Source organism: Perca fluviatilis, chromosome 23 (assembly GCF_010015445.1).
Source record: "Perca fluviatilis chromosome 23, GENO_Pfluv_1.0, whole genome shotgun sequence".
Taxonomy (NCBI): Eukaryota; Metazoa; Chordata; class Actinopteri; order Perciformes; family Percidae; genus Perca; species Perca fluviatilis.
In genome coordinates, this window is record NC_053134.1 from 2,064,120 (window position 1) to 2,079,982 (window position 15,863).

A 15,863-nucleotide genomic window follows, 5' to 3' on the forward strand; every position below is an offset into this window, starting at 1 on the left:
GTGACTCCCAGACACTGTTCTGTGACTCCCATGACCGTCCCGGGACAGTCAGACACTGTCCTGTGACTCTCAGACACTGTCCTGTGACTCCCAGACACTGTTCTGTGACTCCCATGACCGTCCCGGGACAGTCAGACACTGTCCTGTGACTCCCAGACACTGTCCTGTGACTCCCATGACCGTCCCGGGACAGTCAGACACTGTCCTGTGACTCTCAGACACTGTCCTGTGACTCTCAGACACTGTCCTGTGACTCCCATGACTGTCCCGGGACAGTCAGACACTGTCCTGTGACTCTCAGACACTGTCCTGGGACTCCCAGACACTGTCCTGTGACTCCCATGACTGTCCCGAGACAGTCAGACTATCATGGGAGTCACAGGACTGTGTACAGGACAGTGTCTGGGAGTCACAGGACAGTGTCTGACTGTCCCGGGACCCTCCTCAGGACACAACTAACAGGACAGTTTTTGCTATTTGTTTTTGTATATGCCAACAATATATATATAAACATTGAATATTTTTGTATGCAGATGATGTGTAGTTATATCTCACATATACAGAGTTCAACACCTTATTTGATACATGTTATATATATTTACAGACTGAATTCTGGCTGTAAGTTAAATGTAGGCAGGAAGGAAGCATGTGGTACGTGTGGATGGAAATACAACCATTTGTGTTTACGATACCTTGTCACGGACAACAAACTTTATAACACATTCCCAGGTATTAAAAAATTGACCATTTCATCATTATCTTTAGGCCAAACAGCTCGCAAAGCAGAAACGTGTGTTAGGATTTTGGAGATTGTGAGAAATGTACTAATTAGGCCTTTTTCTGTCTTATTTGGGAAACTAGGATGAACACATACAGTGTGTTCACAGATAGATACCTACAGTATGTACTACTTTTTACTACACATTCTTAATGACTTTTATCATCAGTCATTTGGACACACAAAAACATGGGGGCGGGGAAAAAGGGTCCAGGTTGAAAAAATACCGAAATTACGGTATTTTAAAATGAAAGTGTGACATTTGATGCCCACAATAACTCCTATAACTGTCTTGCAGTTGGACTACGTGGTAACGTGTGCAGTCTGCACGCGCTCAGACGCAGGAGACATCCACATCCACAAGAAGAAATGTCAGGTATGAAACCACTCTGTCGTCCCATCAGAGCTGCTCCACAAGACGCTCGACTCAGGTCTCTATCGGAGGTCATTGAAGCTGTAATCAGGGTGCGATCAATGCTACTTCACCGATAGACCATATATGATATACAGTGCAGGCCAAAAGTTTGGACACACCTTCTCATTCAATGTGTTTCCTTTTTATTTTCATGACTATTTACATTGTAGATTCTCACTGAAGGCATCAAAACTATGAATGAACACATATGGAATTATGTACTTAACAAAAAAGTGTGAAATAACTGAAAACATGTCTTATATTTTAGATTCTTCAAAGTAGCCACCCTTTGCTTTTTTGATAACTCTGCAAACCCTTGGTGTTCTCTCAATGAGCTTCATGAGGTAGTCACCTGAAATGGTTTTACCTTCACAGGTGTGCTTTGTCAGGGTTCATTAGTGGAAGTTTTTCCCTTATTAATAAAAAAGCAAAGGGTGGCTACTTTGAAGAATCTAAAATATAAGACATGTTTTCAGTTATTTCACACTTTTTTGTTAAGTACATAATTCCATATGTGTTCATTCATAGTTTTGATGCCTTCAGTGAGAATCTACAATGTAAATAGTCATGAAAATAAAAAGGAAACGCATTGAATGAGAAGGTGTGTCCAAACTTTTGGCCTGTACTGTACCTGAAATAAAAGTATTTTAAATCAGAGAAATATAAAAACATTTTTATTTTTTTTTATTTTTTATAAGTATAACAAAACAATAGAATTTACAAATTTACAAAAAATATACAATAACCAGTCCCTCCAGAATTTTTTCAAAAATGCTGCACTTTCGCTGCATAAATTGCAGATTTCCGTGCAAAATAAGCGCCGCTTTGCGTGATTTCATAATCCCCATAATATATCTTAGCAGAAAGTTGAAGAATGTTGCGTTTACTTCACACGAGAGCAGCCGTTTTCTCCTGTTGCCATGGGAACGTTGTGAAGTGACGTCATAACGCGACGTGAACATCATCGAAAAGCTGTTGTTGGGCGGAATCGCTTTTTTTCTCTTTTTCATCAAACTGCAATTTCATCGCATATAATTGCATAAATATCATATATAGCATATTCCATCGCATTTTTTAAGAAAACGTGGCGCATAATCAAGGGTTTTTGCCCCGCAACAATCACAAAAAAACTCCGCATTTTTCTGGAAGGACTGAATACTGAGAGTGAAGGAATACTGCAATATCAGTATAGTCTGAGATTTAAGATTTAAATATAAATATAGTGCAAGGCAGTTCAGTGCAATGGCAATATATTAATAACAATATTGTAATTGTAAGATTGAAATATACAGTGCCTTGCGAAAGTATTCGGCCCCCTTGAACTTTTCGACCTTTTGCCACATTTCAGGCCTCAAACATAAAGATATAAAACTGTAATTTTTTGTGAACTTCACAAACGCTCTCCATCCAACCTCACTGAGCTCGAGCTGTTTTGCAAGGAGGAATGGGCAAAAATGTCAGTCTCTCGATGTGCAAAACTGATAGAGACATACCCCAAGCGACTTACAGCTGTAATCGCAGCAAAAGGTGGCGCTACAAAGTATTAACTTAAGGGGGCTGAATAATTTTGCACGCCCAATATTTCAGTTTTTTATTTGTTTAAAAGGTTTGAAATATCCAATAAATTTCGTTCCACTTCATGATTGTGTCCCACTTGTTGTTGATTCTTCACAAAAAATTACAGTTTTATATCTTTATGTTTGAGGCCTGAAATGTGGCAAAAGGTCAAAGTTCAAGGGGGCCGAATACTTTCGCAAGGCACTGTACATGAGGTAGATAAGCAGAACAGTGTAGATTGACTTTGTTCAGTGTAAGGGTGGGGGCTATTTTCAAACTTTTTATTATTTATCTATTTTAAACTAAGTAAAGCGCTGTAACGTGAACACATAGTGCCATAGAAAGATCAAATCCCAGCAGCAGTTGCTGGTTGTTTTTAGCCGCTACAGAGCTCCAGGACGCCGGCTACCAGCGGCAGTTGTTTAGCCGCCGATAGGTGACTGTGAGCCGGCTACAGGCGCCGCCAGATGACGCTCCTTTCAGGGCTCGTGGTAGGGGAGTTTAGCCAGAAAAAGTGAGCGTCATGCGGCGATGACCGTTTAGTTTAGGCACCAAAACGACTCCTTAAGTTGAGGATAAAGATGGTGGTTTGAATTAAAACAATTAACAATTAAGACGTGCGTTTCCTGGGTGATTATTTGGGAACTCCGCTCTCCGGTCTATATGTTGACACCATGTTGTGCTTTTGAATTTTGAGATTATTTTCCATTGAATATTGAAGTGCATAGGTCCCCTAATACTGTATCTGAAGTCTCTTTTATATAGGCCTTAGTGGTCCCCTAATACTGTATCTGAAGTCTCTTTTATATAGACCTTAGTGGTCCCCTAATACTGTATCTGAAGTCTCTTTTATATAGACCTTAGTGGTCCCCTAATACTGTATCTGAAGTCTCTTTTATATAGGCCTTAGTGGTCCCCTAATACTGTATCTGAAGTCTCTTTTATATAGACCTTAGTGGTCCCCTAATACTGTATCTGAAGTCTCTTTTATATAGACCTTAGTGGTCCCCTAATACTGTATCTGAAGTCTCTTTCCCGAAATTCAGCCTTGGTGCAGCAGAGAAAGGGGAGGTAACCTTGCTCTTTATGACCTCATAAGGAGAAGATTCCTGATTGGTCCATCTGAGCTTTCATTTTCTCAAAGGCAGAGCAGGATACCCAGGGCTCGGTTTACACCTATCACCATTTCTAGCCACTGGGGGACCATAGGCAGGCTGGGGGAACTCATATTAATGTTAAAAAACATCATAAAGTGACATTTTCATGCCATGGGACCTTTTTAAGTGTTTTGGCATATGGCCGAGTGGCTCTATATCCGTGTTATTGAAAAGGGGGATTTAATTCTTACAAGTTTTGTTTTGCCGGCTTGATCGAAATACATCCCCCTCTTTGCTTTTTTTTTTTAACAAATCGAAAACTGTCTGTAATGATCTTCTTTATCCACTCGGTCTGGGATGTTTTCGCAGGAAGTGTTTGCGTCTCCCAGCAAACACGCCATGGACAGCAAAGGAGAGGAGTCCAAGATGAGCTACCCCAACATCTTCTTCATGATCGACAACTTCGAGGAGGTAAACTGGCAATAAAGTCTGACCACACTAATGGCGTTTTTTCCATTACAGCACTACCCCCCCCCAGAAGCTTTTTTCACCTGGGTCGAACATTGGTCGAGTTAGCGTAGAGTAGTGTTATCAGCTGAATAGCTTAGCGCAGGGGCTAATGGATCAGAGAGTGTCTCTTGTACATTACCCCACTAATAATGTCCGAAATGATACCAGACTTCTACACTAGTATATATAGGTTATGTACTCATAAAACGATGGATTGGAAAGTTTGTAAGTACGCCAGGAGTTTATTTAAATAACACTTGCCTGCTGGCTTCAGCTCTCTGCTGCTACTGACAGTAAGATGAGTGTGTAGGGACGTCTACATATTACAACGCCGAAAAGAGATACATCAAAAATATTTATTAATTTAATGATTACCCTGTCTTTAGTTGCATGCTACCAGCCGCTAAGCTACCGTTACCCTGTGTCTTTAGCTGCATGCCACCAGACGCTAAGCTACCGTTAACCTGTGTCTTTAGTTGCATGCTACCAGCCGCTAAGCTACTGTTACCCTGTGTCTTTAGTTGCATGCTACCAGCCGCTAAGCTACTGTTACCCTGTGTCTTTAGCTGCATGCTACCAGCCGCTAAGCTACCGTTAACCTGTGTCTTTAGTTGCATGCTACCAGCCGCTAAGCTACTGTTACCCTGTGTCTTTAGCTGCATGCTACCAGCCGCTAAGCTACGGTTACCCTGTCTTTAGTTGCATGCTACCAGCCGCTAAGCTACTGTTACCCTGTCTTTAGTTGCATGCTACCAGCCGCTAAGCTACCGTTAACCTGTGTCTTTAGTTGCATGCTACCAGCCGCTAAGCTACCGTTACCCTGTGTCTTTATCTGCATGCTACCAGCCGCTAATCTACTGTTACCCTGTGTCTTTAGCTGCATGCTACCAGCTGCTAAGCTACTGTTACCCTGTGTCTTTAGTTGCATGCTACCAGCCGCTAAGCTACTGTTACCCTATGTCTTTAGTTGCATGCTACCAGCTGCTAAGCTACCGTTACCCTGTGTCTTTAGCTGCATGCTACCAGCTGCTAAGCTACCGTTACCCTGTGTCTTTAGCTGCATGCTACCAGCTGCTAAGCTACATTGTGTCTGTTGTTTTGTTTTTCTTTGGACTTGCGCCAGTAGGCGGAGTGGGAGAGAGATTTTCAATTTAAAATTGAAACCGCTAGGAAGGTTGTGTTTCTGGGAACTTTGAGTCTTTTGGGTGAAATTATGAATGCAGATCTTTGCCGGTAAAGTAAAATAATGTGTTTGTGTGTGTAGGTGTTCAGTGACATGACGGTGGGCGAGGGCGAGATGGTGTGTGTGGAGCTGGTGGCGAGCGACAAGAGCAACACCTTCCAGGGCGTCATCTTCCAGGGCTCGATCCGCTACGAGGCGCTGAAGAAGGTCTACGACAACCGGGTGAGACGCTGCCGGGGGCTACATGCTAACGCTGGCATGCTAACGTTCTCACAATGACACAATGTTTTACCGCGTTAGCCAGAAAATGAACCTGGCAAAACTTGACCAACTTTATTAATCAGGCACGTAGCCAGCCCAGGAAGGGGCTTTTTTTTTTTTTCTCAAAGTGGAACTTTTTGCAGTTTTTCCCACATTTTGTATTTAATTATGAGGTTCAAATACTTCATGTTGGTGACTTTTTATACACTAATTGTTGCTGGATTAGCTTGTCTGCCGGTATCTTAACGAGCACCGGAATCATATTTACTTAGTGTAACCCTAACAAGGTGTGAATGAACTGAACTCTTAAGGTGTGTGTGCGCGCTGCAGGTGAGCGTTGCTGCTAAGATGGCCCAGCGGATGTCTTTCGGCTTCTACAAATACAAAAACATGGAGTTTGTGAGGATGAAGGGTCCGCAGGGCAAAGGTCACGCTGAGATGGCCGTCAGCAGGGTGCCGACTGGAGACACTTCGCCCTGCGGCACAGAGGAGGACCAGGTGTCCCCCGAGCACGAGAGGGTGAGGAAAACACACACACACACACACACACACACACACACACACACACACACACACACACACACACACACACACGGTTGTTTCACTATCTCTGTGGTGAAAACACAGAGATAACCTTAACCATCACAACTAAATGCCTAACCTTAACCCTTACCCTTACCCTAACCATAACCTAATTCTATCCCTAATCCTAAAACGAAGTCTTAATCCTCAAACAGCCCTTTAAACTTGTGGGGTCCAGCATTTTAGCCCCACAAAGCTGTCGGGACCCCACAAGTATACTGGACTCCTGGTTTTTGGACCCCACAAATATAGTTAAACAAGAACACACACACACACACACACACACACACACACACACACACACACACACACACACACACACACACACACACACACACACACACACACACACACACACACACACACACACACACACACAGTGGTGGAATGTAACTAAGTACATTTACTCAAGAGTGCTGTACTTAAGTCCAAATGTTGAGGTACTTGTATTTTACTTGAGTCTTTTCTTTTCATGCCACTTTCTACTTCTACTCTGCTACATTCTGTTCCAGCTTTAGTTACTAGTTACTTTAGTTACTCCGCTACATTCGTGTGTGTGTGTGTGTGTGTGTGTGTGTGTGTGTCTGTGTGTGTGTGTGTGTGTGTGTGTGTTTCCACGTGTGTGTGTGTGTGTGTGTGTGTGTGTGTGTGTGTGTGTGTGTTGTGTGTGTGTGTGTGTGAGACCATTAAACACACAACTGGTTGGATCCTTTACTCTTTCTACAACGGGAGGATTGTTCTTTACTTTTAATACTTTAACTACATTTCCCTGATGATACTTACACACTTTTACTGAAGTAACATTTTCACTGCAGGACTTTAACTTGTAAGAGAGTATGTCTTACAGTGTGGTATTAGTACTTTTACTGCAGTAAAGGATCTGAACACTTCTTCCAGCGCTGCATACAGTGGTCGAAAGTAACCTTTAGATCTCCAAACTTCCCGTTTCGTCGGCTTCACTTCCTGTTTGTCTGCGGCCAGTCGAGACGAACCAGAAATCTTCAGCTTCACCGAGCTCCGTACGCTGCCATGAAATCAGGTCGTGATCAATAATTAATGCCCCCGGATGGATTATGCATCATTCAGCAGTCTGTCCTCCAGATGTGTGCCAGAGCTCACGATGAAATGACACGTTGATTTATTTATATTCTCGCACAGAAAACAAAAGCTTCATATTTACCAGAACGCAGAAATCTGCTGGCGGGGATTTCATCTTGTTATTGATAAAAGAATATGAGTAAATTATAAAGGAAAAGCACTACATTTAAAAACCTACTTAAAGGGTAATTTCGGTGTAACCCTACAGGACAGATGTTCAGCATCAGTCAGCGTCCACTAAAAGTTCTGTTGTTGCCGCTGACAGACTCAGATTATTATTCTAAGTGTCTGAGAACATTATGGGATGGATCCCTACAGAGATAGACCTTTTAGTTAAAGAGTAAGATCCTTTTAGTTGAAAACAGCCCTGAAATCACCATCACCAAACTCCACCAGACTCCGTGTAAATAATCAGGACTTTTAGCGTGTATAGAGCCAGCATATCTCCACCAGACTCCATGTAAATAATCAGGACATTTAGCGTGTATAGAGCCAGCATATCTCAACATGTAAATGGGTGAATTAAGGGTTTATTTCAACCAAACCAGAGTGGTGATTGTTGGAACAGTGGAAAGATGAACCAAGACGGCTTTTGGTAGTTTTATTTAGTTTCTGTCGACTTTGAATGAAGTGTGTTTTACGATGATAAAAGTCCTGATTATTTACATGGAGTCTGGTGGAGTTTGGTGATTGTGATTTCGGGGCTGTTTCATGTTAAACTAAAAGGATCTTCCTCTTTAACTAAAAGGTCTATCTCTGTAGGGATCCTTTCCATAATGTTGTCAGACACTTAGAATAATAATCTGAGTCTGTCAGCAGCAACAACAGAACTTTTAGTGGACTCGACTGTTTAAATGTTACATCGCAGCTTGTTTCTCGCTCAATCCCGGACCAATGTCAAAGGTTTTCATTCCCATCAGTCACTTAGACACAAAAACATGGAGAAAAATAGGCTCCAGGTTGAGAAATACCAAAGTTACCCTCCAACCTAAGCTCCCAAGTCTTCCTCCAGGTGACGTCCTTCAGCACACCTCCGACCCCAGAGAGGAACCGTCCGTCCTTCTTCTCGCCGTCTCTGAGACGTAAAGTGCCCCGAAACCGAAACGCAGAGATGAAGAAGTCTCACTCGGCCAACGACAGCGAGGAGTTCTTCAGGGAGGAAGAAGACGAAGGTAGGGAACTGGAACACAAACTGGTCACACTGGTTCTTCCGACACTGGCGGGACTTTAACTTTTGCTTTTAGGTTTAAAGTCATTAAGTCAGGGGTGTCAAACTCAACTTCCCAGAAGGCCACACTGGGGGAAAAAGAATCTCATCAAGGGCCAGACATGTACATTTGTACTGACATGCTTTATTTAGTCGAAAAAAAAGTCAAACATCTTTTTATTGTATTATTGCATGTCTCATATAGTCTACTCACTTACAGCTTGGTCGACATAAAGCCCCAAAAAAATGTTACTTAGCAATCAAAGAAAAAAGCGAATTGGGAAGAAAAAAAAACGTGACAAAAACGTCTGAAAAAGTGGCAGAAATGCTCAAAAAAGTGCCAAAAGTGATTTAAAAACTACAGATAAAGCAACAAAAAGTAGGTGGGCCAAAACGTATTATGAACCTAAATTGATAAATTGATATACGGGCCGGATTTGGCCCGCGGGCCTCGAGTTTGACACCCGTGCATTAAGTGATCTGCAGCTTTGTTACATGAAATGTTTGGTTGAGTATGTAGACAAAGAGCAGAGAATACAACGCATGTCGGACCATTTACTTTGACTTTATTGCACAGAAAGAAAGAAAGAAAGAAAAAAAGAAAGAAAGAAAGAAAGAAAGAAAGTCCTTTAATGAGAAATACAGAAGAGAAAAGACAGGAAGTGACGGGATAAATATGTCATGACATTAAAACCATGAATACTAAAACATGTACTACACTAAAAACTATATTATATTTACTAAATCATATTTATATTTACAAACTCTGTCTCTCTCTCTGTCTCTCTCTCTGTCTCTCTCTCTTTCTCTGTCTTTCTTTCTGTCTCTCTCTCTCTCTCTCTGTGTCTGTCTCTCTCTCTGTCTTTCTTTCTGTCTCTCTCTTCTCTCTCTCTCTCTCTGTCTCTCTGTCTTTCTTTCTGTCTCTCTCTCTCTCTCTCTCTCTCTCTCTTCTCTCTCTCTCTCTCTCTCTTTCTTTGTGTCTCTCTCTCTCTCTGTCTCTCTCTCTCTCTGTCTCTCTCTCTCTCTCTCAATTCAAATTGCTTTATTGGCATAAATGTCAGAAATAACAATATTGCCAAAGCATCAAGGATAATAATAAAGAAGAAGTACATACATACAATTAATTGAGTAAACTAAAATATATACATTTAAAAATAAAACTCTCTCTGTCTCTCTAGATAGATAGATAGATAGATAGATAGATAGATAGATAGATAGATAGATAGATAGATAGATAGATAGATAGATAGATAGATAGATAGATAGATTTATTTATTTATGTCTAGATAGATCCAGATTATAAATTTGTTAATAATAATAATAATAATATTAATATGATGAACCTGTTTCAGATCTTCACACCACCTCCAACCTGCGCTCGCGCTCTCTGTCGGGGACCCAGCGCTCGTTGGTCGGCTCCTGGCTCAAACTGAACCGGAGCGAGGACTTCTTCCTGCTCTACTCCCACCTGACCTACGTCACGCTGCCGCTGCACCGCATCACCACAGGTCAGAGGTCAACGCACACTGGCGTCATGTCTCTAAACCAATCACAGCGGTCTCGGGCGGCGCTAAGCTCCGGACGCAGCCAGGAGACTCTGCTAAACAGTCTCAGGAAGGAACTGGTTCTGGTGGAACATTTGCACCCCGCTAAAGAAAACTCCACATGTAATATTAAATGAAGTTAACTGTTGACACACTATACGTAATTTAAATAAGTACCGTGAGATATTTAAATGAGCTGATACATGGTGAAACCTCATTGGCTCTTACCAGTGTATCTCTGTGTGTACTTCGTCCACAGCAGTCCCACCAATCAGTCCCAAAACCTCCCAGTTAGAGAGGAAATGACCAGTCAGTCAGTTCCAGTGTGAGTTCAGATCGATCAGGACTCTGACCTGTGTGTGTGTGTGTGTGTGTGTGTGTGTGTGTGTGTGTGTGTGTGTGTGTGTGTGTGTGTGTGTGTGTGTGTGTGTGTGTGTGTGTGTGTGTGTGTGTGTGTGTGTGTGTGTGTGTGTGTGTGTGTGTGTGTGTGTGTGTGTGTTGCCAGACATCCTGGAGGTGAGGCAGAAGCCCATCCTGATGACATAGCAGAGCTGGACTCCCTCAGAGCATCACTACCAAGTGCCTCCTGCATCAGGCCACAGAGACCACAGCAGCACCCACGCTGGGGCCCCAGGGAAAGGCCCCCCAGGTGTCCACGCTGAGCCACCAACAACCAAACATCTGCCCCCCCCCCCCAACCCATCCGAGACGAGTCAGAGGACACGACGACAAACAAACCAACCAGCCATTCAGGAAGTGCCTCTTATTCTTCTTCTTCTTTTCAGTTCCTGCTGCGTCCGAGGTCGTCTCGGCGGACACATGACCTCAGCGTGAAAAGGGATTGGCTGAACTCTGACCAGGAAGTGAGGAATGTGTGTTTATCCTGTAAATATCCTGCTGCTTTACTCACGGAGACGCCTCGACTAAAGGTTCTGCTCTTAACCACACGGTCTGTTTCTGTTCCACTCACCGTGGCTTTTCCTTTCTGTTTTTATATATATATATCTATATATATCTATATCTACGCCAACGGGAGGCCAGAGGGATTCTGGGAGTCTGAGTCATGTAAAGTGTTTTGTAGACGGCTTCGGTCCTATAACCAGCGGAGTCCAATCATCTCTTACATCACAACTAGTTGCTTAATTAACACTCATGTTCATCGATTAATTGACAGATATTTCTCTCAATTGGTCTCTGAAAGCTTAAAAAATATGAAAAAACAACTAATGTTCATCCCAACTTTGACTTTATGTCGGTTATTCTGCCAGAAAAATGTCCCAAAAGTGCTGAAATAACAATAAGAAGCACATCTGAGAACCTGTAACCAGCAAACTATTTGGTACTTTTACTTAAGTTTATATATTCAGCAGCATAATAAATTTCTTTTTGCTTAACTACTGAATTGTCGAATAGTGAGTGAAGGGGACATTTTGAGTTCACAGCAACAAGTATGTTGAATGTGACAATTATAACTATTTAAATAAAAAAACTAATTTAACTTTTATTTTAAAAAATGAGTCAATTTATTGCGCTTAAATAATTCATAGAAATCTGAATAAAATTGTGACTTTACTCTTGAAATATTTTCACTTTTTTAATTAAATTACAACACATTTTCTTCAGAATATTCCAACTTATATTTGACTTAAAATAAGAAATAATCAATGATTTTCTTTCGCTCAAATGACCGATAAACACAGAGCTGACTGTTAGTTAACATCTAGAACGATTACATGGAGTAAAATGATATAATTAAGAAAATAGACATCTAAAATGTGATAACTTTACTTGGAACCATTAATAATTTATCGCCCATCTAACTAATAATTTCAGCCCTGAGTGTGTGTATCTTTGGACTCACCTTCAAACAGCTGCAGCGGTGTTCTTATGCCGAGGGCAAACTATATCTATATTTAAGTGTGTTCGCTTCTGATTCAGATGTTTTTTGAAATTTTTTAAATCCACTGCGTTGATAAAAAACATCTGCACACTGTAGGGGAAAAGAAATCCGGAAAAAAATAATAATTTCCTGGCAGAAAATGACCAGAACCCAGTTCAATTTCTGTTAATTCTGTAGATTTACAGTATATCTTCTGAACCTTTTAAACTAGGGATGCACCCAATCCAGATTTTTGGGGTTTCGGCTGAATCCTGAACCCCCTGGTTGAGATGGTGCTGACTCCTCCTCCCATCCTCAGTCCATGAACCCAGTAAACACATGAATGAAGTAAACAGGGACTGTCCTTCCTTTGCCGTACCTGAAGTTGCTGCATTCTGGCTGCTGTCTGGAGATTCCTTCATGCACAACTCGTATTCTTTCTGATGTTTCAGACCAGATGTTGTAACAGCGGCCATGTTGTGTGTAGTTTAGGGTCCTCGCCACCACCAGACCAATCAGCATTGAGCAGATTGAACATGTAGCTGGACTTGAATGGCCTTCTTTTGACTGAAAGTTCTGCCAAACAACAACTTGTTCTGCTCACCAGATCCATGTCCACTTCCTCACAGCCTGCTGCATTGAACGCTCCACCTACGTAAACACCTTCACCGTAACCAACGGCGCCGTCACTACGGCGACCAGCGTAGAGCGCCGAGTGCGAGCGTAGGGTTCGGTTCGCTGGGAAAAAAAATCTTGTCAAAAAGCCCAAATATTTGGCCGAAGCTGAATCCTGGATTCGGTGCATCCCTACTTTAAACCGACTTTTCTTTTAATCCAAAAAATGGTATTAACTCAGTATATTAGTCTGTGTTTCTACGGACGTTTCTAACAGTGTAGGCAACTTTTCACCACAAATATTAAAAAAACTATCTCATAAAAAATACAACTCACAAACTGGAAGTGACTTGAAAAACTCTGGCGAAGAGGATTTAAAAAAAGGAAAGGGAAAGGGAGCGTCCTGATTGGCTCCAGGTGTGTTTTCAGTTTGTTGATGAAAGGGAGCGTCCTGATTGGCTCCAGGTGTGTTTTCAGTTTGTTGATGAAAGGGAGCGTCCTGATTGGCTCCAGGTGTGTTTTCAGTTTGTTGATGAAAGGGAGCGTCCTGATTGGCTCCAGGTGTGTTTCCAGTTTGTTGATGTTGTTGTGCTCCTGAAGCCTTAAACCTGACTGTGTGTGTAACTTTGAAATGTTTCTTCTTTCACTTTGTGTTCATTTAAACAAACGTGTTAAATATTTTCACCGACCAGCTAAGGCTTCCAAAGATCAGTTGTTGTTGTTGTTATTGTTATTATTATTATTATTATTATTATTATTATTATTATTATATCTACGGAGGCATCAGAGCGTCGGAACAGAAACACCAAAATCAGTCAACATTATCTGAGCTGAAACTAAAAACCTTCCATTATCCTATTTACACACACACAGACACACACAGACACACACGCAGACACACACACAGACACACACACAGACACACACAAACACACACGCAGACACACACACACACACGCAGACACACACACACACACAGACACACACAAACACACACGCAGACACACACAAACACACACGCAGACACACAACAGACACACACAAACACACGCAGACACACACACAGACACACACACAGACACACACAAACACACACGCAGACACACACACACACGCAGACACACACACACACACAGACACAACACACGCAGACACACACAAACACACACGCGACACACACACAGACACACACACACACACGCAGACACACACAAACACACACGCAGACACACACACAGACACACACAAACACACACGCAGACACACACACAGACACACACAAACACACACGCAGACACACACACAGACACACACACAGACACACACAAACACACACGCACACACACACACACACACGCAGACACACACACACACACAGACACACACAAACACACACGCAGACACACACAAACACACACGCAGACACACACACAGACACACAGACACACACAAACACTACGCAGACACACACACACACACAGACGCACACACACACACACACAGACAACACAACACCACGCAGACACACAAACAACACGCAACACACACACACACACCAAGCACCCACACAGACACACAAACACCACGCACACACACACACACACAGACACACACAAAACCACAGACACGCACACACAAAACACACACGCAGACACACACACACACACACAAACACACCCGCAGACACACACACAAACACACACGCGACACACACACACACACACAACACACACGCAGACACACACAAACACACACACAGACACACACAAACACACACGCAGACACACACACACCCACACAGAACACACAAACACACACGCAGACACACACACACCGCAGACACACACACACACACAGACACACACAAACACACACGCAGACACACACAAACACACACGCAGACACACACACACACACACAGACACAGACACACACAAACACACACAAACACACACACAGACACACACACACACATGCAGACAAACACACGCACACACACAAAGACAAGCGCGGACACACACACACACACACACAAACAAACAAACAAACAAACACACAAACAAACACACGCAGACAAACACACACACTTACACACACACACACACACACACACACAGTCAATTCAGTTCCTGTTAATAATTCTCGAAGATGCTGATCTCGTCAGTATTTGTAGATTAATATCTCGTTAATAGAAATTATTGTAAATCTGTTTTAAATGTTTGAACCGAAGGAAAAGCAGCTTTATTCATCTCTCACCACACATTCTTTAGTTTAGTTTAGTTTATTCATCTCTCACCACAGTTTCCTTTAGTTTCTACAGGACGTCCTGAAGTAGTCAGACCCTCTGTCTGAATTAGAATCCAACGTTGGGGACAAAATATCCAAGATTTTGATATTTGAAACGGTCTCTGATTTTGTTGCAGATTTTGGTGTCTCATGTTTTCGTGATTTAACCGAGAAACTGATCACGGGAACAGTTGTTGTTGTTGTTGTTGTTAAGTAATAGAGCTCAACAGTGACCGGCCAGTTCTGGTTCCAGAGGGGTTTAATATCTCTCTCATTAAACGCTGATAGAAGGAGTTTTAAACCAATCAGCTGCCAGATGAATCGGGACCATAAAACATTTTCATTTTGGCGCAAAAGAACATTTTGAAAACGGCAAAACAGCCCAAAGGTACGGTACCTGACTGTGTAGAAGCTGTTCCACGGTAATGGCGAGTTCCAACAATCGCTCAGCACTTAGGATTGTGGGTAGTGTAGTAAAAAAAAATATGTTTTTTCCCAATGTTGATTTCCAGGGTTTTGTGCACTTAAATTAATATTTCGGGCCGAATCAAAAATCTGCGAGGGGCCAGGAACTTTTGGTTTCACATCGCCACAGCTCGGGGTCAGTCTTGACTTCATGGCTGATGGTCAGAGTCGGGTATGGCTGCAGCCTGGAGACCTCCTGACCAATGGGGGTAAGCCTCTCCCCGGAATGCGTAGCTCCTATGGCGCCATTTTGTTGCTACCTGGCCATCACCTCCCGTTAGCATCCCATTGACTCCCATTCATTCTGACGTCACTTTGACAGAGAATAACTTTACATCTGAAGAGTTTAAAGACTCTATTTGTCCGTTGTTTATTTCTAAAGAAAC

General features: G+C 42.4%; 1 protein-coding gene and 1 long non-coding RNA gene across 2 annotated transcripts in view; both read left to right on the forward strand.

Annotated features, from left to right (window-relative positions):
* kiaa0930 (KIAA0930 ortholog) overlaps positions 1 to 11,813 on the forward strand; it is a 41,922-nt gene extending 30,109 nt beyond the window's left edge. Inside the window, exons 5-11 of the mRNA XM_039792410.1 lie at positions 1,077 to 1,154; positions 4,217 to 4,318; positions 5,622 to 5,762; positions 6,132 to 6,320; positions 8,494 to 8,653; positions 10,041 to 10,196; positions 10,738 to 11,813. Of these exons, the coding sequence (XP_039648344.1) occupies positions 1,077 to 1,154; positions 4,217 to 4,318; positions 5,622 to 5,762; positions 6,132 to 6,320; positions 8,494 to 8,653; positions 10,041 to 10,196; positions 10,738 to 10,778 (867 nt within the window). The 3' untranslated portion in view covers positions 10,779 to 11,813. The remainder of the gene's footprint in view (positions 1 to 1,076; positions 1,155 to 4,216; positions 4,319 to 5,621; positions 5,763 to 6,131; positions 6,321 to 8,493; positions 8,654 to 10,040; positions 10,197 to 10,737) is intronic.
* Positions 11,814 to 12,840: 1,027 nt separating this feature from the next.
* LOC120553109 lies at positions 12,841 to 13,437 on the forward strand. Its single transcript, XR_005638100.1, has 2 exons — positions 12,841 to 13,239; positions 13,288 to 13,437. It is a non-coding gene; the product is annotated as an uncharacterized LOC120553109 (long non-coding RNA).
* The last annotated feature ends 2,426 nt before the right edge of the window (positions 13,438 to 15,863 follow it).